Source organism: Sceloporus undulatus, chromosome 9, assembly GCF_019175285.1.
Source record: "Sceloporus undulatus isolate JIND9_A2432 ecotype Alabama chromosome 9, SceUnd_v1.1, whole genome shotgun sequence".
NCBI classification, from domain to species: domain Eukaryota; kingdom Metazoa; phylum Chordata; class Lepidosauria; order Squamata; family Phrynosomatidae; genus Sceloporus; species Sceloporus undulatus.
The window spans coordinates 3743945-3771578 of NC_056530.1; the positions used below are offsets into that span (position 1 = coordinate 3743945).

A 27634-nucleotide genomic window follows, 5' to 3' on the forward strand; every position below is an offset into this window, starting at 1 on the left:
GCACACACTCACTCACACACACGCGCGCACACACCCTGAGCTCAGCACTGGTGCAAAGGGGCACACACGAAGGAAGGAATACTCATTTCAGTTTACAAGTGGCCAATGAGAACTCAGAAAATGCCATTGCTCCCCTCCCTCTCCCCCCTCCCCAACAAAAGAGGGTTTACTTGCTCCTCTTCAATCTTTTTCTTTTTCCAAGATTTTTTTAAAATACAAATTTGCATCTTTGGGTGTGTAACTGCCAAAAACAAACAATTTTTTTCTTTAAAAAAAATCCCCCTAAACAATAAAAAGCAACTTAAAACCTCAATGAAACCCATGCTGAAATTTGCACATCACAAAACCACAGCAGATGTACAGATGCAATATACAATACACGATTTATAATAAAACATTATCTACAATAAATAGGTTCTTGTTACTTTTTGTCAATCTGCAAATAGATTTCTCAGTGCATACCTGACACAATTAGCTTCTCTCCTGCCTTGACTTTGTCTGGATTCTTTTTTTTTTTTTTTTGTATTTTTTTGTCCCTTTTTTGTCTTAAAAAACATTTATTTCTGATTTTTTGGGGAGGAAACAGTGTGTGTGTGTGTGTGTGTGTGTGTGTTTTCATTGCAATTGTTCTTTTGTATTGTTTTTTTTCATTTTTAAATTTTTTTTTTGAAAAGTATTTACAATTGCTGGTTTTGTGCAGAAAGAAAAGCCCCTATGACCGCTCTTCCCACCCACAACTTGCTTTTCAATAGAGGAGACAAAAGCATTTCAGTGACAGATATGGGGGGAGAGGGCAAGGAAGGGTAGGACAGGCAATAACACAGAGGGGCTCAGTAATACAGAGAGGAAGGAGACAGGGTAGGAAAGGCAACACGTCTGTCTTCTTGATGGGCTTTCTAAGTGGATGAGGAATTTTCTGATGGAACGCCCACTTTTTCCTATCCTGCCCCTGCTAAGAAGCAATGTCAAGAGCAGCTCCAGTTTGTGCCAAAAGCATAGCCAGTGGTGGTTGGTGGGGAGGGTCTTCTTCCTCTTGATCATGGAAACTGCAAAAACAAAGAAAGAGGTGGCTTTACAGTGTGAAATACAAACAGCGACCAGGAGAAAAGGGGATGGCGAATGCTCAGTGGGGCTAGATGAAGTGGCCTGAAAGTATGCCTTCAGAACTATGAGTGTCACTAAAGCATCAGAGCTGAAAGAGACCCCAAGGGCTATCCAGTCGCACCCCCTGCCATGCAGGAAATCACAATCAAAGCACCCTCAACAGATGCCTCTGTTTAAAAACCTCCAAAGAAGGAGAGTCCGCCACTTTATGAAGGAGTGTTTTCCACTGCCAAACAGTTCTTAATATCATGAAGTTCCTCCCAATGTTGAGGTGGGGTCTCTTTTCCTCTAGTTTACATCCATTGTTTTGGGTCCTATTCTCTGGAGCAGCAGAAAACAAGATGACATCCCTTCAAATACTTAAACAGGACTATCATATCATGTATGAAGCTAGAACAACAAAGCCACAAAACAGTGATATGTCTATTGGGACAACCAAAACGCACAAAACACATGCTGCAAGCTTTTGAAGCTCCCTTGGCTTCTTCATCAAGCAAAGGTGTTAGAAAATCATAATAAAAAATTATGACAGTGTTAGTCACAAGCCTGCATTTTGTCAAAATGTAGCTGTGAAGGATGAAGTGACTTAAGAGGGTTGCTGAAGATACATCAAGCACCTGAAATTGCCATATATATATATATATATATATATATATATATATATATATATATAGTGTCAAAGAACAGGTCCATATAGGTTAGTAATATGTCCTCTAGTAGCTCTCCAATTAAGCCTTTTAACTGGAGCTACGAGGAACATGAGCCAGCATGGTGTAGTGGTTTGAGCACTGGACTTTGGAGGCCAGGGTTTGAATCCCAGCTCAGCCATGAAATCTACAGGGTGACCTTGGGCAAGTCCCACTCTCTTAGCTTCAGAGGATAGCAATGGCAAACCACCTCTGAACAAATCTTGCCAAGAAAACTCCCTCATAGGTTCGCCTTAGGGTTGGAAACAACTTGAAAGCACACAGCACACACATACTAGAAACACAGGCTAGCACCTCCTGCATGAACAATCTGTGCTCTTGCTATGACTTGTGGCTTGTCTGACCTGAATAAGCATCTTTGCTGCATAGATCTATAGCCTGCTCATAGTATGTTGATACTATGGAAGCCTGTTTGTTATTAGCCCTAAACCTATCCCTATCTCAATGCCTTCTAGTTCATTTGGACTATATCTTATCACCTCCTTCATGCCTTTTATACATACCACCTTTCCCGCAAAGCTAGGATTCACCCAATGGCTGGGATCGGAGTTGTAGCCCTGCCCATCTGATATTTTCCAGGTATCTTGATTACAAATGATAAGACAGCTGGGAGGCAAGTGACTTGATGGGTTGGATCTTGGATGGAGTCAGAGTAGGAGGCTATGGTCACCACCCTCTTGACAGAAAAAGGAGCTACAGGTTACTTTCCCCCCACTTCCTTGCCTTAAAGAAGTATCTGAATAAGCATATTGCAATAGCCTAGGTGGATGCTAGTGGTGGGGGATGTTGACCATAAAGCTAAGCACCTTAAGATCTCAAATGCAGGAGATAGCTACCATCTTTCAGTATATGTCTGATCAGAGCACAATAAGGTTGGGAGACGTGGCAACCCATATTCTAGGACTGAACCACTACTGCATCCGGGTCATACCATGGAGCTATTTCAGTCATGCCTACACAGAAACAGACAGGACTTCTTCCTAGGCCCAAAGGATCCGACTTTGTAGTTCCAAAGGCCTAACCACCTGGGGATGAAGAGACATAAAAACACAGAGGAAAGGAGTGCTTAACTCTCCTGTGAAAGATGCTGGAGGCCCTCAGGCAGAAGAAATGGAGTGACAGGCATCCGAGGGAGGCAAAAGATGAGGAGAGCTGGGGGATCAGTTGTCATAGAGACTGCTTTGGCTAGACTTGTTCAGCTTAGTTAGCATGGGAGAGAAGCAAAAGGCAACCATTGGACAGCTCTTGTTGAGAGGCTCTCAGAAGTGGCATCAAAATGGATGCCAGTAGGCAGGAGCAGAGGAGGGGGAAGAGAAGCATAATGTACTCTAGAGACACTTGTTCAAAAGGGTGCCCTGGCTACAGCCAGCTCCTTCATATCTTCTCAAACCTTTCACTTTTTGCCCATTCCTGTTTAGAAACAAGAGATGTAAAAAATATTCTCAAATTGTCTCATTTTGGCAAGGAAGGATGTCACGACATATTGAGACATCCATGCCAAAAAATTGTCAAGCACTGCAAGCATTTTAACTGAAAATTAAAATGAAAGGACCACCCCACACACACATATAAAATTTGTGCAAGAATCCTGTGCCCAAAGCTACTCTTTCCCCTTACTATTTGAGACAAAACATCCTTTGTTTTTGTTGTTAGCTGCCCTCGAGTTGACTTCAACTCATGGCAGCCCTGTGGATGAGACATCTCCAAGAATCCCTATCCTCCACTGCTTTGCCCAGATCCTGCAAGCCCTTGCAATGACCCCCGATTAAGTCTCTCCATCTAGTCTGTGGTCTTTCTCTCTTTCTTCTACCCTCTACCTTTCCTAGCATTATTGTTTTTTCTAGTGACCTATGCCTTCTCATGATGTGGCCAAAATATGATAGTCTCAACTTGATCATCTTAGCTTCCAAAGAAAGCTGTGGTCTGATCTGTTCGAGAACCCATTTGTTTGTCTTCTTGGCTGTCCATGGCATCCTAAGTCATCTTCTCCAGCCCCACATTTCAAATGAGTTGATTTTCTTACTGTCTGATTCCTTCATGGTCCAGGTCTTGCATCTATACATGGGAAATGGGAATACAATGGCCTGGAGGATTCTGATTTTAGTGCTTAGTTGTATGTCTTTGCTAGTTTGTACTAAATCCTTCATGCCAAAACAACAACAACAACAAACAAAACAAAAAACCTCAAAGCCCTAAAAAAGCAAACATATTGGTAGAATGGGTCAAAATGCTCTCAATCTCTTTTAGTACAAGAACAATGCAACTGCACAGCAGTTAAAAGTACTCTGGGTACTTGGAAGGCCTAGGGAGTACCAAAATTCAGTCTTTAGAGGTGATAACCTACCAAAAGTAAATCTATAGAAGTGATAGCTGTTGAGCAAAGATGAATGGGCTGTGCAGTATGGGCACTCCATACTGAAGATAACTCTTTGTGTGTGCATGTGTGTGTTATTACTATCGTGCAGCCTATAGAAGTTACTCTTTAGACTAGAATCCCCAGAATCCCCAAGCTGCTTTGACTAATGGGGATTTCAGGATCTTTAGTCCAAAAGTAACTTTTACAAGGTCTAAATTAGTACGATGACATATCATTACACTTTTGTTTTGTTGTGTGCCTTCATGTCATGTTCAACTTATGGTGACCCCAAGGCAAACTTATCATGGGGTTTTCTTGGCAAGTTTCTTCAAAGGGGATTTGCCACTGCTGTCATCTGAGGATGAAAGAATGTGACTTGCCCAAGGTCACCCAGTGGGTTTCCATGACCGAGCCAGGATTCAAACCCTGCTCTCCAGAGTCAGTCGAATGTTCAAACCATTACACCCCATCTGCCCTCAGCTCCACTTTACTCTAGCAAATATTTCCTGTTGTTACATTTTCAGTACACAATGATCTGGACATTCTGACCACCCAGCCTCACGACAAGGCTTATGACATTCAGAAAGGGTTAAAGAAATACACAGGCCTATCTCCGCACCCTTTTCTCAGTGAATAGGTTTAAATGAGCATTTAATGTGGCTTTAATATGGCTGATTCAGTATGCTAATCCAGTATCGATTGATTGTTAAAAGACAAGACCCTTCTCCGAATCCGAACAAGGAGGGAAAAACATACCTGGCACACTGTTAGCGCCAAATTACCCAGAACTTGATGGCTTTTGAGTACAGCCTGATTAAAGCTGGAAACTCAGGAAGTGGGGACAGACAGACACTGCATGCCAGGAAAAGGCTTTCTGATGGCAGGAAAGGCTTGGCAGGGAGGAAGTGTGTGCATATGGTGGAACAGCCTAATCAAGCGGATTAAAGGCACAGGTGCATGCCTAGGCATACTTAAGCCAGGAGCCGGGTGGGTTGAGAGGGGGACCACCTGGAACAAGAACAGTGTCGGAAGTGCTGAGCAGACTGGGAGGTCGGGATGACTAGAGGGAGAGGGGGCCAATGTGCCATAGCAGAAAAGGCTGATGAATCTGGACATGTCCAAAGACATAGGGGTGACATGGCTGCACTCTTTACATACCTTTGTCACAGACAGCACTGGGCAGTTCTGTTCTCTGCTGCCCTAGAGAGTAGGATCAGGCACAATGGTTTCAAGTTATAGAAGGGTAGATTTTGATTGAATATTAGAAGGAACTTCTTGACGTTAAGAACACTTTGGCAAAGGAACCATTGCCTAGAGAAGTCGTAGGGTCTCCTTCTCTGGACTTCTTCAGAAACAGGCTGGAGAGCTAGCTGCTGTGGATGTTATAACTGAAGACATTGCACTAGGCAGCAGGTTTAACTCAACAGCCCATGAGGCTCCTTTCAACTCTATGATTCTATAGTGTGTGTGTGTGGGGGGGGAGCCTTTGGTCTGGCAGATATTGTTGGATTTCAACTTCAGCCAGCCCAAGCCACCAGGATCAATGGCCAAGGACGATAGAAGCTGTTGCAGCCCAACACCATCTGAAAAGCCCTGGGATCACTAGCCCTGAATTACAGTCTTAGAACAAGCAATTTTTGAAGCACTGTGGAGTTGGAAGAGACCCCAAGGGCCATCCAGTTCAACTTCCTGCTATGTTGGAACACAGAAAGCGCTACCGACAGATGACCATCTAGTCTATGTTTAAAAACCTCCAAAGAAGGTCACATCTCACTTGTGTGGGCCTCTAGACCTCAGACTCAGAAGATAACCATAAACTAATTGTAATATAGTGGGCCCTTCCTATATGCATGGGGATCTGTTTCTTTTAATGGGGGTGTACCAGGGGCGCACGTGCCATTCATGCTACCAGGGCTTGATGTCCACATGACCTTGAGTCCGCATATGGCAAGCTCGCATATGGCAAAGGCTTGCTGGATATGAAAAGTAGTGATCCTTCAAATAAACACAGACCCACAAGTCATTTAGGGCTAGCAGTTTGAATTGAAGCCATAAAATAACTGGAAGGCAATGGAGAAGCACTGGTGTGATATGGTCATATTGGTCAGTCTCAAGGAAATAATCTTGCTGCTCTATATTGGACTGATACTTCTGGACCATTTTCAAAGGCCCATGTAAAACATATTGTAGTAATACAACTGGTGGTCACTAGAGTGGGGATAACTATCTCTTTTCTAACAATTCTGTAGTTGTTGTATCAGCCTACAGTGATAGAAGGAGTCCTAAACCATCAAGGCCACTTGTGCTTCCAGAGACAAAGCTAAGATCATCTTCACCACCACCACTACAACCTGCCAAAAGGCATGTAAACTATTTTATCCACAACAAATACCATTCATCTGGGCAAATGAAATATCTAGTAACAGCACCACTGTCTCTTTTGGCTGGGTATCATCAGCATTCTGGTCACATTTTGGTTCACAGTAAAAAAAAAATCATAATGTGAGGCAGTAAGCACCAAATGTATGAACAGTTCACAAATACATAAATAAATATTTTATTCTAAACAAACAAACAAACCAAAGGTTTGCAACTCTTATGGAAAACAGTCAAGTATGGGCTTGCACTCACTTCTTCAACTCAGGCCCAAGAAAGTCACAAATGGAAGAAACCTCACCTATCCCAATTATCAATATATCCACTCAAAGTGATATCATACAGAATTGGGTATGATGACAGCCATCAGACAGGCTGATCCTAAGAGATAGGTTCCTAAGATATGCAGATCTTAGGCCACCAAGTGCTGTCCAGGCTGAATTGAAGTATAGAGGGTCCTTGGTACCCACCTTAGTTTGGTTCCAGGACATACCATAGATTCCAAAATCCATGGATACTCAATAGCCATTGTATATACAATGGGGTAGTAAAATTATATCCCTTACGTAAAAAGCAAATTCAGTGTTTGCTTTTGGAATTTATTTTGGAATATTTTCAGGTCAGAGTCAATCTGTAGGTGCAGAATCCACAAATATGGAGGGCTGACTATACAGTCATAGACAGTGTGATTTGTGCAATGCTGGTTGAATATGCTCCAGGCAATTATTTTTCCCTCATAAAGATTGCAGTAGTGCAATGAAAAGTGCATTACAGCAGTCAAATCAACATGAACATTGATTCTAGCAAGTTTTCTAGCACCCATGGGCCACAATTCCTATGGGGTTTTCCCAGAGGAGGGCAAATGGTGATGTCCTGTCCTGTCAGGCAGGAAGGGGAGAAACCCTAGCTAATGGAATGAAATAAAACATCAATGAAAATGCCAAAGAGATGGAGATCATTACTTACTGGGAGATGATGGTGTTTCCAAGATCCATTCACAGATTTGCAAAAGGGCTCTCCAAGAAAATTAAGCAACAAAAATATTTTTTAAAAAATGCAAACAAACAAACTGGAGGGGGGGGGGGGGAAAAAAAAGAAACCTGCACAAGAGAAGCAGGTGGGGAGATGAGGAGGTGGAAAAATGCCAAGTCTTTAGTCTTCATTACTGAGTTTTCATTTGAGTTTACAGATTAAACCATTATCTTCCACCATTCCCTCTCCCTTGCCAAAAGAAGGAAAAATAAATGTCTGCTTTCCCATGGCCATACTTGGTTGTTGTCTGTTGCCTTCCAGTGTTTCGCGATACGCATGCCATACGTGGTGGCTGACTGGTGAGAAGGAACATGGGAACCTCATGCTCTCACACTCTGCCTGGGTGGTGGCTGTAACCATTCGATTGTCTTTTTGCTGGATGGGGTGGGAAGGGTGGGTAGAAGGGCTGACGACACAGTCTGGTTAAAAAATCACCTCCATGCTGTTCTCAAATAAAGCAAGTTTTTTTCTTTATTTTTTTAAATATATTTTTTCTTCCTTTCTTCTTTTCTTTTTCATCCTTTCTTCCTTTCCCCTCTTTTCCTTCCCCCCTTTTTTCCATTGTAATTTATTTTAGAAAAAAGAAAAACAAAAGAAACAACAAATGAACAAAATATCAGTTTTTTGACTTCCATTAAATACAGAACTTGAAAAGTGTTCCAGAAAAAGTGCTGGCTAAAGTACTCTGAAAAAGAGAGAAGAAGGGTTTTGGGGGCGGGGGGGGGGGGAGAAAAAATGAGAAAGAGATGCATAGCAGAATGTAGCCCTTTTTGTCAGGGCTTCCTTATTCATTCAGGAGCATAGAACTGCAGAAACCAATACATTTTTGCCTGGCGAATCTCTTTATTGGAATCTATGGTTTAGTAACCTTTTAAATAGCATCTGCTGAATATCTTGGCATACCCATGCTGCCTTCATTTAGGGCAGAGGAGGCCAACAAATGGTTTGTATGGTCAGCTCCACTTTCAAGTAAGGTGTGGCTAACATTTTGCATTGTATGGCTTGCAACAGAAGACTGATGAATTAAATTTACAAAAACAAACAAAACAAGCTTCATTTATATACCGCTTCATACCACCTAAGCAGTGTCTAAGCGGTTTACAACTGTAAGCTACTTTGCCCCAACAATCTGGGTACTCATTTTAGCGACCTCGGAAAGATGCAAGCCTGAGTCAAGCTTGAGCTCTTTTGCTGGTCTTGAACTCGCAACCTTGTGGTTTTTGAGTGAGTGGCTGCAGTACAGGGATTTAATCACTGCACCACCAGGGCTCCTTTAGATACTACCTTTCCTCTAAGGGGCTTTCTCTCATTTGATCTCCACAAAAGCCCTGTAAGGTAAGTCATCTAGAGGGATAACGACTAACTCAAGAGCACCTAATAAAGCTTTCTGGCTGAGCAAAGATTTCAATTCAGGTTATTCAGCTTAGTTCCAGCACCTCAACTTCTACTCTTTATTGGTGTGTGTTGTGTGTTGTGTGTTTGTGTGTGTGAAAGAGAGAAAAAGCAAATGGGAGAGGTTCATTTAAGGTTGTATGTATGTGTAACTGCCACCCAAAGCAACAGCTTCATTTTCCATGTTTCATTCTATTCCTGCAATGTCCTGTAAGTCAAAACACATAGTATGGCATTCTTGTACTCTGGGCTACACTGCAAGCAGCCAATGAAGTAAGTGTAGACAGGGAAACTCTCAAGATACTAATGTTAAAGCACAGTTTTAACAACAACAATAAAAATAATATAGTAAATAGTCCCAGTGGAGAAGACAGTACAACTTATTTTCATATCAACAGAGGTAGAAGGGGCAACTATCTTAGGTGGCAAATGACAGAGGTTGAGGCCACTGAACTATTCCTCCTGGACCATTCCTATGTGTGCTACATACCCTTTCCTGGCACACCACCTCTAAATTTGCCAGCAAGGAGCAGTTTAGAGTTATAAATTTTACTTTTTAATGTGTTCAGTGGATGGATGAATGATGGAATAGACTGATGCAGAATATATGGAACGTGGGCATCTTGTCCTTTGCCATAACCACAAAGCACCCTGGATTGAGCCTGGGTAGCAACCACAAGTGTGCACTGCAACAGATAGACCTCCCACCATCTAATCTGTATGTAATGACCAGGATGTGAGAGACAGTCAGAAATACTGAGTCCATGTTGGGCCGTTTCACTTCAAACTACAAGGGGGAATTATACAATGGATCCTGATCCATGTTTTCAAAAAGTTCCTCCATATGGAAAAGGAGCATGTCAGGTTTCTAAGCCTGTATCCTCTCTGACATGCTGGTCTTCTTCTTCTTCTTCTTCTTCTTCTTCATTTAGGAGAACATGGAGAAATATTCATTCATGTGTGCCTCTATCTGCAATCTGAATATTGTTCAGACAAAGCTGGCAAACACAATCAGTCCTCCAGGTTTGCAGCTTTGATTATTTGTGGATTTGATTAATATGTTCTCTCTAGGAAATATTATATTTTTTTTTTATCTGAGGTTTTCCCACTTTCATAAGGGCCCTGTGCCCCTAACCCCAGCAAATGTGAAGGGCCCACTCTATTACTTTTTTTGGACTACAACTGCCAGAATGGCCCAGCACTGGCTATGTTAGATAGGGGTTTCTGGGACTAGGGGCCCAAACAGACAGGCCAAAATAAAGCTGCTTTGGGTCACTTTGGAGGTATGCTGTTTAAATGACATACACAGAAGACAGAAGCTGTGCCAAAGCTGCGCTCTGGTCCTTAGGACTGCAGTGTGGCTTTGGTGTGGACGCATGCATAATTTAAATAGCACAATTCCAAAGTGACCTGAAGCAGCTTTATTTTGGCCTGTCTGTTTGGGCCCTAATTTGTCATAAAAGGGAGCTTTTCCAACCTTGGGTCCAAGTAGCATTTATCATTTAATTGAGTTCTAGGCCAGAAATGTCATAGAGCATAAAACATAAAAATATACTCTGAATCCTGAAGAATGGAGAATGGGCCCTGTGAATAGTGAAGCTAGCCACTGATGAATTTAATGGATGAGAATTCGCGCACAGAGAGCCTTGCTGTTCACACACAGTCTCGCAATTAAAAATAGAACAAAGCAAACTTAAAAAGCAAAGAGGGAATTCAGACCTCACTTCTTTTTTTCACCGTCTGGTGTTGGCAGCAATCTACCAAATATATCAGATATGTTCACTACTAGCTCAGTGAGTAATGCACATCTCCAAAAAAGAGTATCTTCACATTTTCTTTGTTTCTAACTGGTGACAGCCCTTGGCACAAATAGCTGAACCAGTTTTCATCATCATCATCCCCAACTGCATTCTTCTAAGCTATCTAAGAGAAAGACTTACCAAAATGTGCAACCGCTTCTAGCCGTGTGTGTGTGTGCACGTGCACACATGACATATACACTCAAAATCATGCATAGCATATATACACAATCACAACTGGAAATACATCTACTCCTACACAGAACTCAGAAAAGTGACTTTCTGGATGACATCTCCCAGGGGCCATGCTTGCTGGGAGATCCTGGAAGGTGTGCTTCAAAAAGTAACTTTTTCAGGCTCTCACTGTATATTTTTCAGCCTACTATATTGCAGTGTTGTAATGCACAGTATATTCATGTCAACAGTGTATTCAGAGCTTTGCACTGGCTTCCATTAGTCTCTGGTGATAACTTATCCAGCACTACGTATTATGGCTTAAATTGAGTATTAATCACAACTATAGCAAACCTACTGAATGAATAAAAATTACATTAGTGTCCTATATATTTATTAATTTAATTTAATTTATACCCCACCTTTTTCCTGGCAAGGGATTCAAACTGGTGTTATCAAGTTCTCTTTGATGCAGTGGGTTTGCTATATTTGGGGGTAACAGCTAGTTTTAGGCCAGTTTATTTATTTGGTTTATTATTTAAGTTTTATCTTGCTTTTCTACATATAGCATTCCAGGGCAACTCACAAAAGTAGGATATAATAAAACAAATAGCTCTTATCCAACGTGTTTCACTAGCAGCTTTCCCCCCTAAAATGAACCCCAAAGCTTCTATTTATTCACTCCATTTGAACTCTAGGAACACATTACGAAGGTATTCTCAATAGCTGTTTCATGTTTCTGGAGTTTCTTTTCACTGGAGCCTTGGCTGAAGTGTATTTCAGAAATAGTGAAAACTCATTCAGGTTTGAGCATGCATCTGGAGGCTGATGTCAGGTATACAGGGCTTATCATTTTCAAAGCAGCCATGTTAGTCTGTTGCATCCAAACAACATTGTCTGTGTCTGCACTACAGAAATAATCCAGGTTGACACCACTTTAACTGCCATGGCTCAATGCTATGAAATTCTGGAAATTGTAGTTTTGGGAGACATTTAGTCACTGCTGTCAGAGATCTCTGATGCCGCAACAAATTACAGTTCCCATAATTCCATAGAAATGAGCCATGGTAGTTAAAGTGGGCTCAACCTGGATAGCCGTTAAAGTGGAATAATAGTGCTATAACAGCGTAGCATGATACTGTCCTTAGAGGCCATTCGTCAGTAATGACAAATGACAGTTTCCTGAGTTTTGACTCCAGCATGACTGCATCCTTTATGTAATCTTGGAAAGTTGTTTGTGTATCTTGAAGATGGGTACCCTGAACTCTCTGCTGTTCTGAAGACCAATGTTTTCAGGCACACCACCACTCTTCAGTTCATACAGAAAGAATACAGCCAATGTGCAATGGAGACACAGGGGTGTATTTTGCTGTTGCATGTGAAATCATCATTAATTGATTCATTGCTGTCCACCTCAGCCTTGCTATTAGCAGCAGAATACATAAATCTACAGACAATAAATACCTTTGCTCAAAGCTGGAACAGACATGCAAACAGTACCCTAAAGCTTCACCAGAAGCATTGAATAGTTGGGATCATGGGCTAGAGACCATGCTGGCTGGGATTTTGGGAACTGTAGTCCAAAACATAATTTTTTCCAAGCTCCTGTCCCATACCTAGTATCTAGAAATAAAAGTCAAATCAGTATCTACGTATTTCCAAAAGCAATGCAGACCTTGGTACCTTTCAAGGGCTATCTGGGGTAAGAAGGACCCCAGAGCTATCTTGTTCCCTTCATATGTCCTGATTTTCTCTTCCTTTAATCATTCTGACTTTCATTTTTTTCATTTAAAAAAGTCTCATTAAGGTCACTGCTGTCGAATAAGACACTTTGACTATAGATGTAACCTGGGATTGAAGAAGGATTGTTCCAGTCTGTCATTACCTCCTCTATGCTAAGAAGGTTAGATAGCCTTCACTTTGGGCCTTTCTGTAACTGGAATGATGGTGAGTTACATTGCATGCCCAGGATATCCTCCCAAGTATTTTAATTTCCCTCTGGCCTTTTCCCCAGGTACCTACCCTGAAACAAAACCTCGTTGTCTAGTTGGCACTTCAGATGACACTACAATGAGGTGACTGTGAAAGTGTCCTCCGGATGTTGCTCTAACATTGGACCCAAAAACCCACTCTTTTGGGCTGCAGTCATGATGGGGTGCCCTTGGGGTGCAAAGCTGGGGTACCTATAGTTGTCCTGGAGTGGCAGCATGGAGTCTCTTGGGACCGGGGAGATATTCAAGTCATTCATCAAGGGGCAAATATAAGCCCCACGGTGGTGAGCCCTTGCCATGTCCATGGGCTCTTTCTCAGTCTTGGAAGGGTTGGTGCTGGAGGGGCTGGTCAGATGGGGGTTGAGGCAGGAGGCATCTGGGCTTCTTCCCATAAAGTCCACTAACATCCCAACCCCAGCTTTGTTGTCATAGGGAGGGCTGCGGGTGCTCGAGGTGGGAGAGTACCAATAACTGGGATTTTTGCAGCTGGGCGAGTCGTAGTGTGGCTGAGACATAGGCAGGTCCCGACAGGTCATATGCACACCCCCTGAGTGGGACATGCCCCCAGTTCCTTGCATGCTGTGTTTGAGGGAGTCGCAGGCTGGAAGCTTGCGGATGTCACTGGGCCGTAAGTCCTCCTTGAAGGCCAGGGTTGGGGAGCAGTTGGGTGAGAAAGCTTTCTGCAAGCTTGCTTCAAACACAGTCTGGGGAGTGGGTGGGGCTGCAAGCTGGTGGGGCAAAGCAGGGAAATGCTTGCTTTCCAGGTCTGCCTGCCCTAGGCCGGGGGAGTCACTCTGGAACCCTTGCCCAAAGGTGCCATCAGAAGGCGTGGAGGGGTTCATGGAATAGGGCCCAGTGTAGTCACAGGGGTCTCTTTCACTGAGCCCAAAGCCCCGTGACTGGGAGGGCAAGGGGGACATGCTACTGTCACCACTATAGTAGTCCAGTCCTAAATCTGTACTGTCTTGAAAAGGTGGGTTCACTGACTGGGATTTGGTAGGGAACTTCGCTTTGCCAGTGCCTCTCTCTTTTCTGGAGGCACAAGCACCACGAGAGCCCCGTGGCTGCCTGGCTCCCGTGCCTCTCTTGGAAGGATATGCACCTGTTGAGAAATTCAGATGGGGAGCATCAAAGATATCCACTTTCTTCCGCCTGCCACGACCTGGCTTGGAGCTGCTTTGGAATAAGACACTCTGGTTCCAGTTGTAACCTGGGGCTGAAGAAGAATCATTCCAGTCCATCATCAGCTTCTCTAGGCTAGAGAGGCTAGATTGGCCTTCACTAGATGAGGCCTCGCTGTTGGCCCTTCTGTAGCCAGCTGGTTGGTTGAACTGAGTACTGTCGGAGGAAGATTCTGAGAAGGTCTCAGAGACTGTCTGCTGCTTGGCCTTCTGGGGCGTGTAGTTGGAGATGTCCAGGATGACATTGGGTTCATTGATGTGGCAATCAAAGCCTGGATTGTAGAGCTGGCTGAATGTCTCAGAGTTCCAGTCTAGGTTGCCATAGCCTTGCCGGAAAGCCCACTGGGAGGCACTGGGAAACTGCCGACAGTTTTCAGGGGAGGGCTGAAAAGAAACTGAACCTTTGGGGACCATGTAGCCACCTGGGGACACAGTGCTTGCCCGACTATCACACCTCATGGGGGTGTGGGAGGAGCTGGAGAATTGGCTGGGATCAGAGCTGTTGAAGAAGGAGGCCTTATTCAATGGCAAGCTGGGTCCGGAAGCCTGTTGAGCATAGCTGGCACTGTGGGCACTGCTTGGTGATGATGGCAGGCTGTTGCCACTACCATAGGTGAAGCTGCAGTCTTTGTTGTTGGGGCATTCCTGTGTGGTATGGTATGGCTTGCCTTGCTGGAACAAGCTAGAGGGTGTGACGCTCTGCCCTCCACCAGTGCTGTAGTTGCCATACTGTGCATAGCTAGAGGCTGCTGTGGAATGAGCAGTGGGTGATCTGGACACAGCTGAGAGAGGAACAAGCTTCTGGTAGGTGTCTGTACCACGACATTCAGAAGCAGTCTGAGAAAGGCTGTATCCAGATGCTCTACTGGGAGGGAACGACTGCCGGTTTGTCATGACCGTATGGAAGGGTGTTTCAATAGTGACAGTAGCGGTGGTGGAGGGTGTTGATTTACCTCCTCGGCCTGGGTAAGATGTCATGCCTCTCTGGGTTGCAATGGCATTGGGAGGGGCAGTGTATGTGGTAGTGGATTTGCGTGACTCAGAGCGTGTATTTGAGAGGGCAAAGTCCAGCAGATCAGAGGAGTCATCTGAATCCAGTAGGGAGCGGAAGTAGCCTGTGAAAAGATTCTGTCTTTCCTGGCTTAGTTCTGATTGTGAGGATGGATTGCTCCCACTGTAAAAACCAGTCCTGCTGGAAGAATTTGCCTCCAGTGCTGAAGAGTGAAAGGTCCGTGAGTCAGTGCCTTGGTAACTGCAATTCCTGTTAGCTTGGCTGGAGAGGTGTCCATGGTGGGATATCCAAGGACTCTCCTTGTCTCCACACCAGTCAGAAGCTCCATCGCCGAAGTTCTGGCTAGGGTTCTGTTCTGGAAACAATACCCCATTTTTGCGGGATCGCCTCTTTCTCTTGGGCTTTTCCATAGAGTCTGGTTCTTGTCGACCTCTCTTCCGTGGGTGAATGGGGTCAGCGTGCATGGCTGATCCTGGGGTCACCTTCTTCTTCTTGCCAATTCCTTCAAAGAAATCACTAAAGGAACAGCGAGATGAATGAGCAGAGTGCCCCCCTCCACGCCCAAAGCCACCTCCTTTTCCACCACGCCGGCGGAAGCCTTGGACCCGGTGCAAAAAGTGGGAGATGCTTTGAGTGTCAGGGGCCTGGTGAATGGAGTCTGGCTCACTTGGGGTCCAGCAGCGGGGTGGGGAGCAACGAGCTGAGCATTGGCTCTGGCGGTTTAGAAAGGCAAGCTTTGCCAGAACATCTGAATAGTCAGCTTTACTGTCATTAGTGTCAGCAACATAAGAGGGTTGTGGTGACGCCAGCTTCTGTTTCCTTCTCCTCCGTTTCTTCACTTCTGGGGTAGGCTCCTTGGGCTTGCATGGTCCCAATATCAGGTTTTTTGGAGGTCTCCCCCGCTTGCGCTTCAAGATAATGGGCATTTCCCCTGGAGGAAAGACCACTACCACATTACGGCCATTGTTTTTCATCTTCAGCAGCGGAGTTGGCTCCATTGAGGTACAAGTTGCTAATTCTTTGCCTTCTAGGTTCAAGTTGCTGTTGAGGGAGGATACTTTATATGTCGTCTTATTTCTCCTCCCAAGGGAGACGGGAATCTTGGCCATCTTCACCACCATCCTCCGTATTCCACGGCACTTGGGCTTTGGGGCCTGCAGATTTGTGGGAGCAGCCTTCTGGACATCTTCAGATTCCAGAGAAGAAATGATGGGTTCCACCACTTCATCTGCTGGTACAGCTGCTACGGGCATCTTGGCTTCTTCAGGTTGTGCCATCACCACCTCAACTGGTAGGGACATGGGGAGGACTCGAGTCTCAGTTGCTATCTCTGCTCGCCGTCCCCGGCCTCCCCTCCTCCGGCGGCAGAGTATCTTTGGTTTATCTGTTCTCCGCAGAGCGTATTTCCTGTGATCATCCCTTCCTCGCCCAGCCCCACGCCTCACCGCTCCTCTAAGGGAGCAGCCTCCAAGGCGTGATCCAGGCTGTAGTGAGTGTGCTCTGAGGGATTCCTCTGCCTCCAGTTGGGTCTGGGAGTCTAACAACTTGGGCAGGGTGCCTAGCAGCTGGGCCTCTGGATCCAAAAGCTGGGCTTGGGAGTCCAGTAACTGCTGGTCCAGGGCGCCTAAAGCCTGGAGCCCCAGAGGCTCAGAGAGGGGTTCTAGGGACTGCAGTGACAATGATTCAGACAAGGGCTCTAGCGTCTGCAGCTCTAGAGGCTCTAGTGTCTGCAGCCCCAGAGGTTCAGGCAGGGGCTCCACAGTCTGTAGGGCCAGCGGTTCTGGAGGAGGCTCTAGAGACTTAGAGTCTACTAGCTGAGGCTGGTGCTCCAGAGTCTGTGAGCCAATTAACTGGGACCTTGACTCTAGGTCCTGGCTTTGTAGCAACTGGGAGTGGGACTCTGGGTGCCGATGATCTAGCAACTGGGGACCTGGGACCTGGGCCAAAGAAGCCAGTTCACTCAGGATATCTGTATTGGCCAGCTCAGTATAATCAGTGGTATCAGATTCTGAGCTGCTAGCTTCATCTAGGCTGCTAGGAGCCTTCAAAGCAGGACTATTCTGGCAGACTTGAAACTGGGCACCTGCAGTGCCCTCATCTGACTCTCCCATATAGAGGCTGGGTTGGGTCTGTTTAGACAGCTCAGCTTTGTCACTGCCCTGCGGTGCTACTTCCTCAGGGGTACGGATGCTGTTGGCCAGCATGGGTGAGGAGTAGAAGCTGTACTGCAGCCCCTGATCCCGCCCTTCCTCACTGAGAGGTGGATGGCTTTTGATCTGTAGGCTGCTACAATCCAAGTGAACACCACAGCTCTTCAAGTCCTGGGAGAGGCGGTTGATGTCCTTCATGATGTCAATGAGCTGCACCACAGGGTACAGGTTGATACGTCCATTGCCACACTTGCTCTTTAGCAGAGAAATGATGTTATCGATGTTACACCTCCCAGAAGCCAGAGTGGCATTGGAAAAGGTCTTGGCAGCTCTATCATGTGTAGCTGTCTCATCCGGTCCCTGGGCCTCATCAGGGCAGCCCAGAATGCTGGCTGGCAGTAAGTCCTCTGTCTTGGTGCTGCTCTGGGTGTGAAGACTCTTATACCGTTCAGCTGTCTCAGAGTGACGAAGTAAGCCAGATTTGTGCTCCCGACCTAATACTGAACAAGAGCCTTCTGGAAAACTAAGCATGCTGAATGACAAAGCTTTCTCTGCCAGACACGCCGACACCTTTTGACCAGGATGCTCTGCCTGGTAGAACGTGGACTCTTGTGAGTAATCAGAAGAGCTGTGGATGGTACCTCCTGTTGGTGGTACAAGTGGGCCCTGGGATTTCAGCCGCTTCCGCAGTTCATCTTCACTGGTATGCCTCTTGGAAGAACAATTGCTGGGACGGATGTCTGCAAATGCCGAAGCTGGATCTGAAAAAAGCAAAGGGGAGGGGTTAATCTTGGCAGAGGATGTGATAGGCTCTAAGTATGACATCACCTATATTTGGGGCTCCTAAGTATATGTGTTTCCGTACGGCAAGCTCTTATGTGACAATAAGTTATGAGTGACACAGGGACATTACCAAGAATGGAGTCCTTGTATTGGGTTTTCCTACTTTTCCCACAACATGAAAAAACATTTAATGTTGTGATGTCACTCACTATGGTGTTTCCATGGCCCTGCTCTAGCTCTCTGGCTGATGCTTTCAGGGCCATAAGATGGGTCCCACACATTATCAGGGAAAAGAGAAAAACAGTACAGGGATGCTGCCAAAATGGCATCCCATCTTGAGCTTTCCTTTGTATTCCACAGCATACAAGAATTGACTTGGCTTCACCATTTTTGGTAGCATCTTGATGTCACACATAAAGCCCATAGTTAGGACTGCACTGTTGTTGTTTTTAAAGTGTTTTTATGTTGCTGGTATGGACTGATCCACTCCTTGCTGATGGACTTTGTAGAAGCAGAGAAAGGAGGGGTGTAACCTTCCAGCAGCTTTCTCCTCTGGCCAGTGACTGGAGCCAAGCTGTCTTCTCTCTCAATCTCTCTCCCCCCCTGTAACCTGGTAACCAAAGGGAACACAAAGACATTGGGGATTTGTCATCAGCCAGAGGCTAGAGGACTTTTCAAATGCTGTTGCTCTCCCCAAGGGAGCAGTGCAGCAGCCAGTGACGATGTCACCCAAGCAATCCCTTCTACTGAGGCAATGCTGTTTTTTCACACAGCTACAGCTAAATGGATGGGAAAACATGTGAGTCTTGCCCCATTAAGAGTAAGGAGCATGTTGAATCTTTTTTTTTTTTAACTAAGGAGATAGTGGTTGTCTCAGTATTGATGACCCTCATGTGATGCATACCACAAATTATCTCCCTCCCACAACCCCTCCCCTGGCTTATTTTTTTCTTATTTTTTTAGCAGCTTCATGGTGCCTTTCTCCAGCCCAGGAAAGCATGTCTCTTATGGTATACAATAAAGCCATCTACCCTCCTGCAAAGAAAAGCTATGGTGGCACCAGAGGTTGCAATGGGAACTCGAACTGGCAATGTATGAAGGCTGGTGATTCAGCTTCATTAAAATTTAGAGGACTTTAGATCCCCTAACCCTGCTGTAGGGAGACCAACCAAGAAAACTGCAGGTCAGAGCAAGGTGAATAGGCTTCCCTACCTTTAACAAAAACTGCTTGAGTTGGGTTTGCTCAATAGTCAGAGCAAATAGGACAAAGCTTAGAAAATTTCAAAACCATATCAAGACAAACCAATCCTCTCTCTTTTGATAGTTACAAGTTTGGTAGATCTGGGGAATTAAGTGGATTTGGTATATCATGAATTCAATAAGGCCTGTGACAGCATTCCCCCTGATATTCTGTGAAGCAAGCTGGTGAACTGTGGTACAGACAGTCGATAGACTGTAGCTACCACTCCCTGTTTCATTAAGCAACACAGAGGACAATGCCTCACATGGCTTATGCAAGTTAGTCTATGTAGAAAAGAAATGAAGTTGTAAAGATGATTTGAACATCCTGAGTTACATAGAGCTGCAACTGGATAATGGACCAATTCCAAAAAATGCTCACCAGTAACTGGAGAGACGTGACTGGTAGGGTGTCACAGGGTTCTGTCCTATTCTGTATTGTTTAATATCTTTTAAAATGACTTAGAGCCTGTACAGACCAGCTTGAAAGATTGGTCTGTGAGTGGAGTCAGGGTGCAGTGTCCTGGCGATGCTTGCCCTAATTCTGCCCTTAGGGCACCATAATGGCGCGCACTGCTCCAGACGGCACACGATATCATGACACTTCTGGTATTGTGTCCAAATGATGCAGCACCAAAGGGATGCCATAGAGCTGCACCGCCACGGCTATGGTGCCCTTTGGAGGGCGCAAAAAGGAGCCGCTTTTTGCAGCTCCTTTTTGTGCCCTCCAAAGGCCAGATAGGGGCCACGGGGTGAGGCTGCTGCAGCCCCAATCCAGCCAGGAAAGGGGCAGCTGCAGACTGTCCCTTAGATGATGGAATAGAAGGCATGTTTATCGAAACTTCAAATGACACCATTTTGTGGGGGGGGGGGAGTAGCTAATACATTTTTGCAGGGGGATAACTGACTTTATTGTGATTTTATATATAGACGTTTTAATTGTTTGAATTTTATAATAATTTTAATGGTTTTATCTGTGAGCCACCTTGGGTCCCTCTGGGGAGAAAGGTGGGATATAAATTAAATAATAAATAATAAATAAAACTTTAATTTATATCCTGCTTTTTGTTTCCACAATCAAAGCAGCATACAACCTTTAAAAAATACAATATATACAATTCCCCCCCCCCCCTAAATAAATAATTAAATAATACATCAGAGGACAGGTTCAGAATTGAATGTGACCTTGACAGATTTGAGAGCTGGGGCAAAATTAACAAAATGAATTTGAAAAGGGATCAATTGTAAGATCTAGGCAGGAAAAATGAAATGCACATATATATGACAGGTGAAACCTGGCTACAAGGAAATAGATGTGAAATAGATCTAAGGGTCTCAGCAGACCACAAGCTAAATGTGACTCAACAATGTGACGCAGTAGCCAAAAAGCCAATGTAGTCGTAGATAGCATCAATAGGAGTACAATGTCCAGATTAAGGGAAATAGTTGTGCCACTCTATTCTGCTTTAGTCAGACCTCACATAGGCCCGTTACAAACGGGCCTAAAAGTGTGTGCTCCGTGCGTGCTAGGGTTAGAAAGGGGCGTCCTTTCCGGACGCCCCCAACCCTAGCACGCGCGGAGCACGCACAAAATGGCGGCAGCCGTTCCACACGGCTGCCGCCATTACGACGTCACGACCGCGCCGCCTCTATACGGGGCGGCGCAGACGTGACATCATCACGCCGCGCCAGGGCGCATAGTGCGCCCCTTCCCCGGCCACAAAAGGAACTCCGAAACGGAGCTCCTTTTGTCGTTTGCGTTGCTGGGCGCAGCCTTCAGACAGCTGTGCCCAGCGACGCAGAGGAGAAAGGGGCCAAGCGGCCCCTTTCTCCTCCTCCCCGCCACCGCGGGGTGTCCTTGGGGCTTGAAGCCCTAAGGACACCCCTTTCCAGGCTGCGGGGAAGGGGCCTTTTGCCACTTCCCTGCAGCCTGGAAAGCGGCAGATCGGGGCCTCAGCGGCTGCCGCTCTAACCACTGAGGGCCCAATCCGGCTGGGAAAGGGGCGGGTGCAGGCCGCTGCTTTTCGGTGGTCTGTAACCCGCCTTAGTGTCAGGTTCTGGGCATCACACTTCAAGAAGGATATTGAAAAGCTGGAATGCGTCCTGAGAAGGGTGACCAAGATCATAAAAAAAATCTGGAAACCAAGACTTGTAAGGAATAATTTAGGGAGTTGGGTAAATTTAGCCTGGAGAACAGATGGCTGAACGGTGATACGATAACCATCTTTAAATATATGAAGAAGTGTCATGTAGAAGATGGGGAGAGTTTGTTTTCTGCTGCCCCAGAGACTAGAACACAAACAATGGATTCAAATTGCGAGAAAAGAGATTTCATCAAAGTGTTAGGAGGAATCTCTTTACTGTAACAGTTATTCAGCATTTGAATAGATTGTTTCAGATGTTGGTTTGACTCTTCAACTTTACACAGAGGTTGGATGGGCATCTTTTATAAGAGTTTTAGTTGTGTATTCTTATGTGACAGAGGGTTGGATTTCTTTAGTGAACCCCAACTCCCTGAATTCCCCCATAGCCATGATGGCAGCACAGTCACTGTCTTCACCCATCTTTCTACTTCAGAGGAGCCAGTTTTGACGGACTGAAGCCACCACTCTCTCTTTCACTAAGTGACACAGAGGACAATGCCTCACATGGCTTATGCAAGTTATTCTACGCAGAAAAGAAATGAAGTTGTAAAGATGACTGGAACATCTTGAGTTCAGTTACAATGCAGTGCTAATTTTAATGAAGATCCCCAAAAGTCCTTTTACAAAGCCAATCAATGGCCTTTATCAGGGCCAATCCAACGCAGCCTTGTCACAAACCAAGGTGAACTCAATTTCAGGTTCATTCAAATGTGACAAAATGGGAGGGAGATAGATCTGACAATCCAAGGGGCACTGAGCATCATTCTTGTATCAGACCAACTGAAATGAATGGGCATGGCACAAGGGCATGCCTGTTCTCCGACATAATCAAATTCTTGGATTGCTCTCATTTCCCGCCACGGGATTATGCACCATGGCAAATGATCCAGAGAGTAGTGCCATTTAGACCTTTAATCTGAAACACTTTGTTTTATCTCCATTGCGCTAGGGCTGCGGAGAATTACATGACCATGTTTTGCCCTCAGATAGAAATGCATGCACCAATATGGAAATACTAATCCTAATAGTATGTAGAGAGATCTTGTAGCACCCGAGAGACTGACTGAAAGAAAGAAGTTGGCATCACGAGCTTCCATAGACTAACATCTACTTCCACAGATGCATTACGCTGCCGATGTTTCTTTCAGTTAGTCTCTAAGGTGCTACAAGATCACTCTACATACTGATTCTACAGACTAACATGGCTATATCTGCTAATAGTAATAGTAATACTAATACTACTAATAAAAATTGAAAGTGGCCAGTAGTATTGGGAGATATAGGGGAGCTTTAATGGGGCCCAATGGCTTGCAACAACACAACATAGTTTATCCGGGACTTAAATGAAAATTTGGGAGACACTGGAGGGCTGCAAGAGACCGTCCAGTCCCAAAAATGGCCTTGGGGGTCTGCCCACTTTCGCTTATATGAAATAGATTGTGGGTGAGCAAATGTCACTGCGTGTTAGCTGTGTTGTTCCTATCACATACACATATACTGCACCATAGTTGCCAGAGGTATAATCCTGTTATGGGATCTTAGCTATTGCTGGACTCCAGCTCGCATTAGTCCAACATTGCCCATGGTCAGGGATGATGGAGTGCAGGTATATCTGAGGGGATGCAAGTTCCCTGCCCTTTATCAGCTAGGGCCCTTAACATAATTTTGGACTACAACTCTCATCATTCCTGATGACTGATCATACAGGTAGGAGCTGATGGGAGTTATAATCCTGAACATATGGAGGGCACCAGGCTGCCTAAGGACCACTACTCAGTCTTCCTATTCCTATCTTTCTAGACATGCTAGGAAGCTTTTCTGAGATCACTATGCTGTCCTAAAGCTTGCTAGGCTGGTGTTGATGCTGGAAGGTGAGCCACATAGCTCCTTCACAGAGCTATTGAATGATTATTGACTAGCTAATGGTTTTATTGTTTTTTTAGAAATTGATGGAGCCACTTCTTTCTCAAATTGGTCAAGGTCAGGATCCAGAGCCTGTATGGGTTTTCAACCTCCCCTTGATACATGGGAGGCCTCAGGCTTTCTTTCTTTTAAATTCAAATCAATATTCAAATAAATTTTTAGAAGACTGGGAAAAGGTAAATAATTATCTAACACAGGAAAGGGAGAATATAATTATACTGGATGTAATCTTATGACATAAAGACATAGATAATAAAAGCAGGAAACCCAAGTACTACACAAACTTGATAATCGATACTTTGGAGATAATGTTCAAATTGAAAATGCACAGGAAAACATGGTATATTAAATACAAGATAGTACATTAGATAAGTATTTTTCTTTGAAATCTACCAAAAGGCTGTAGACGAGGAAGTAGTGAGTGAGTTATGGATGAAACAGAATGCCATAGTTAGGATATAATTTAATTGTGTTTGGATTGTTTTTGTGAGTATCAAGAAATGGATGTCTGGAATATTTATGGGAGCTGAATGTTTATGGAAACTGAATGTATTTTATATGAGTTTGTCTTTAATTTTTGGAAAACTGATTTTATCTATATTCATGTATCTATATGATGGGATGCCTACGTCTGCTAACTGGGCGCTGCATCACCATAACTGATTTTTGGTCTGGACTCACTGAGTTACCGCTTTGGAAGCTTCAACATGATGGAGGAATAGTGAAGACCTAGAGCTGGGACTGAGGTCTCAGTGAAGAAAAGTAGGGTCCCTTCTGCTGGAGCTTCATCAAGTGTAGTGCCACCTAGTGCAGTGGCTTCTGGCTGTGTCTCAGGGAGGCTGAGGGACAAGGTTGGGGAAAATGCAAATAGGGTCCCTATTTCTGTTATGGGTCCTCTTCCACTTTCATATACAGACAGTCTGGTCAGGTTCAAGTACCAAAAGTGGTACTTTGGGGAACTGTTGTTGTAGAGAGGGAAGCAGAAAGAGTTAGTTATATCTGCAGAGCCAGTCTGTGTAGGTAGTAAATAAAACAACAAAAGCCTCTGGGGAAAACAGCAACAGCCATCAGATTAGAATGCGAATCAGAAAGGGGAGTTGTGTCTAAATGTGCCTGTGATGTGTACATGATCACGCCCCAGCAAGATTTTTTAGCAGCAAAGGGGCACTATTTGAGAAGAACAGCCCATACAACCCTTTCCCAAGACAAGATGTACGGCTTAAGCACAATGCATAAAAACAAATGTGTGCATTTATTATGTGACAAATGGACTGTACAGACGAGCAGCCACACTCATTGGTTTCACTGCAGCCTCACGAAGGAAGATGTGGGAGGGAAACACAACATCCACAGTGCTTGGCTTACCTTCTGCTTTGCTGCTCCTGCTGTTACACTTGAGTTCTCTGTTAAGAAGGAAGAAGAAAAGGGAGTTTGGTCTGCTGAACAAACACTGTCAACCTTTTGCAGACTTTTCTGTTTGTGGCTCCGTCTAATCAATGAAGAGTAACTTGCCAATCTTGTTCTGCATTGGGGACCCATAGCCGCAACTGAAGGCAGGGTGACGTATTCCCTTAGCTGTGCAGACATAGCAGGAATCATTCAAATAATAATCTGGAATAAGAATGAGGAGCATGGGACCCTCCTGATGGGTCTTGGACTGCAACTCCTAGCATCCTATATTGGGGTTTTACAGTCCAACACATCTGGAGAAGCACTTTTCTCACTCCCGCATAAGACAACCAGGACTCTTACTACAAAATGTCAGGATCTTTCCAGAACCATAGGAAATAATATTCCAATCTAGACTTGGAAATTATGTTTATCGGCTCAGGTTAGTAGCCAAAGCATTACAAATAGCAAACAGGTTGAAAGTGATTTTTTTCCTTTCTTTCCCTAAAGCAAAATGAGAAAGAAGCCCAGGAGTCTACTGGTTGCACAGAGCCTGGCTAATGAAGAAGTTTCAGTCACATTTGGTGCACCAACATTTTTGTTCATAATGAAACATCTAGCAAACTTTGGAAAAGTCACAATTTTGAACTAGAACCCTAAGAATCCCCCAGCCATTTTTATCTGGGTCACATAAAAGTTACTGGCCATACTCACTGCGGGATTCCAGGAGTTGTCCTCTAAAAAGGTTACTTTTCCAAGCTCTGAGATAAAGCCCATGGTCTCTCACAGGGCTGCTTGGGCCCATAAGATTCCGGGTTTCAATGAGTACTGAGCATTACGGTTTCTATCTCTTCACATGGAAGCCTTTAGTTTAGCAATAGTGATGGCATCACAGCATACCTGGTTCCAGCTCTTCTTTTACTACATAAAAGTTACTGGCCCCCTCTATTTTGTCAGCCCCCCCTCTCTGCCACTTTCTATGCCCTATTGCATGTCTGCTTTCTTCTGCTGCTACACACCTCACACCACACCGTGAGATGAGAAATGTTCCACTAGATACAAAGTGAGAGATAACATAAAGTGAAAGATAATCCAAAGTGAGAGGTAATGTGAAAGTAAGGTGTGGGGGGAGAAAAGACCCACAGAAAGAGGCCACAAAGGTTGTTTCACCTTGTGGGAATTTCAATACTGCAGCATGCTTTATCAAAAGTAAGTGCCCTGGAGCTCTGTGGGGCTTATTTCCTAGTAAGCACATTCAAGACTGCACTGTTCATGTGAATTAGGTACTTCTTTCCACTCTGCTTGAACTCATATTTAGTGGTTAAAACAACAACAACAACAACAACAGGAATTGGGTTAAAAAAATAAATCAAGTGGTGATGGCACTGCTCCCCTAAACAGAGGTTCTATACCAAGCTACTGATAGCCAGAATGTCAAAAGCTATGATTTGAAGACAAGTATAGGGATGACATTATTGTTTGGGGAGGGTGAAGGGGGAATGTAAAATGAGAAGTAAAATAAGATTGTAGGGGGTAAAGTAGATGAGGTAGACAGGAGGGTAAAAACAAGTGAGATAGGAGGTAGATAGGAGGGCAAGAGTAAGGGTAAGTGGAGGGTAAGTGCAAGTGATGTAGATAGGAAGAAGGTAGGGGAAATTTGAGAGGTTAGTAGGAGAGAGAGAGAGAGAGGAGGCAAAGAATGAAGTAGAAGGAAGGAGGGGAAAGTACATTAGATGAAGGGAAAGAAAAAGAAAGAAAGAAAGAAAGAAAGATTAAAGCAAGAGAGGGAAAGGAGGACTATATAGCAGAAAGATTAAGAATTGGATAAGTAAAATTGATAGAGGCAAAAGGTAAAGGTTTGGGGTAAAGGTAAAGGGTAAAGGTAATTAGGGTATACAGAATATAAGTTTTGCATTAGAAAGATATATGCAATAATGACAACACAGGTAAGATTGTTGTTTGTCTTGTTGTTGTTTTATGCATATACGATTATATGTTTAATAAAAATATTTTCAAATAATAATAATAATAATAATAATAATGTAAAAACCTGCAGTTTTCCCCAACATGGACATAGAATCACAGGATACCTGAAACTGTGCTTTTGCCACTCAGCTTAGCAAAGGCATAAAAACTGTATGTCTGTATGCGTGTGCGCAGGAGGCACAAATACGTGGATATTCCATGAAACCAGGGGATGACAGATATTTTAGATTTATTAACAAGACGTCCCAGAGTGTCTTGTGTGTATGTAAGTCAGCCACCTTTGGCTAAAGGTTCTTATAGTCGCATCTCCACTAGGTGTCCCTGATGAGCTACAGATCCCCTTCCAAGCAGCCTTGTCTGCTAAACAGTTAAAAAACCCTCCCAAAGTTATTCCCACTTTCTGTTTTAACTTTCTGACCTGGCTGCACTACTTCTCTGGCCTGACAGAAAGCCTCCTTTGTATAGCTCCCTTTTTGTGAGACAACCAGGGGCTTGCCTTGCCCAAAGGTGGCTGAGGAAACACGCACCTGGCACTAAGCTTTTAAAAATCCATTAATTACACAGTCTGTGCCTCCCTTCACCCTGAGTCTTGAAGGAAGGAAAGAAAGAGAGAAGGAAGGAGAGAGAGAGAGAGAGAGAGACAGAGAGAGAGACTGGAAAAAAGAATGCAAGGCTTTTGGCTTGCAACTTTCCTTGTTGCGGGGGGGGGGGCAATGGGAAAATTCTCCATTTTGGTCTAGATAGCAAGGGGCAATCTCAAATTTGGACTGACAGCATTTCATGTGCCCATTTGGGACTTTCTTTACAAAAAAAGTCAGGAATTTCATTCCTTAGAGTGCCAAAGAGATAGCAAAGTGACATGTGGCAAGCTCAGATCAGCTGGAAGCCTCCTCTGA

General features: G+C 44.5%; 1 protein-coding gene across 3 annotated transcripts in view; it reads right to left on the minus strand.

The window, feature by feature from the left end:
* Positions 1-358: 358 nt before the first annotated feature.
* The window catches only part of AHDC1 (AT-hook DNA binding motif containing 1), a 248744-nt gene continuing 221468 nt past the window's right edge, over positions 359-27634 (minus strand). The window contains exons 3-6 of one of the 3 annotated variants that reach the window (XM_042439575.1): positions 24729-24766; positions 12963-18035; positions 7510-8126; positions 359-1046 (exon numbers count right to left, since the gene is read on the minus strand). In XM_042439575.1, the coding sequence (XP_042295509.1) occupies positions 13006-18035; positions 24729-24766 (5068 nt within the window). In that variant the 3' untranslated portion in view covers positions 359-1046; positions 7510-8126; positions 12963-13005. Of the gene's footprint in view, positions 1047-7509; positions 8261-12615; positions 18036-24728; positions 24767-27634 lie in introns of all 3 variants that reach the window. The other 2 variants (XM_042439572.1, XM_042439574.1) reach the window with 2 other exon arrangements.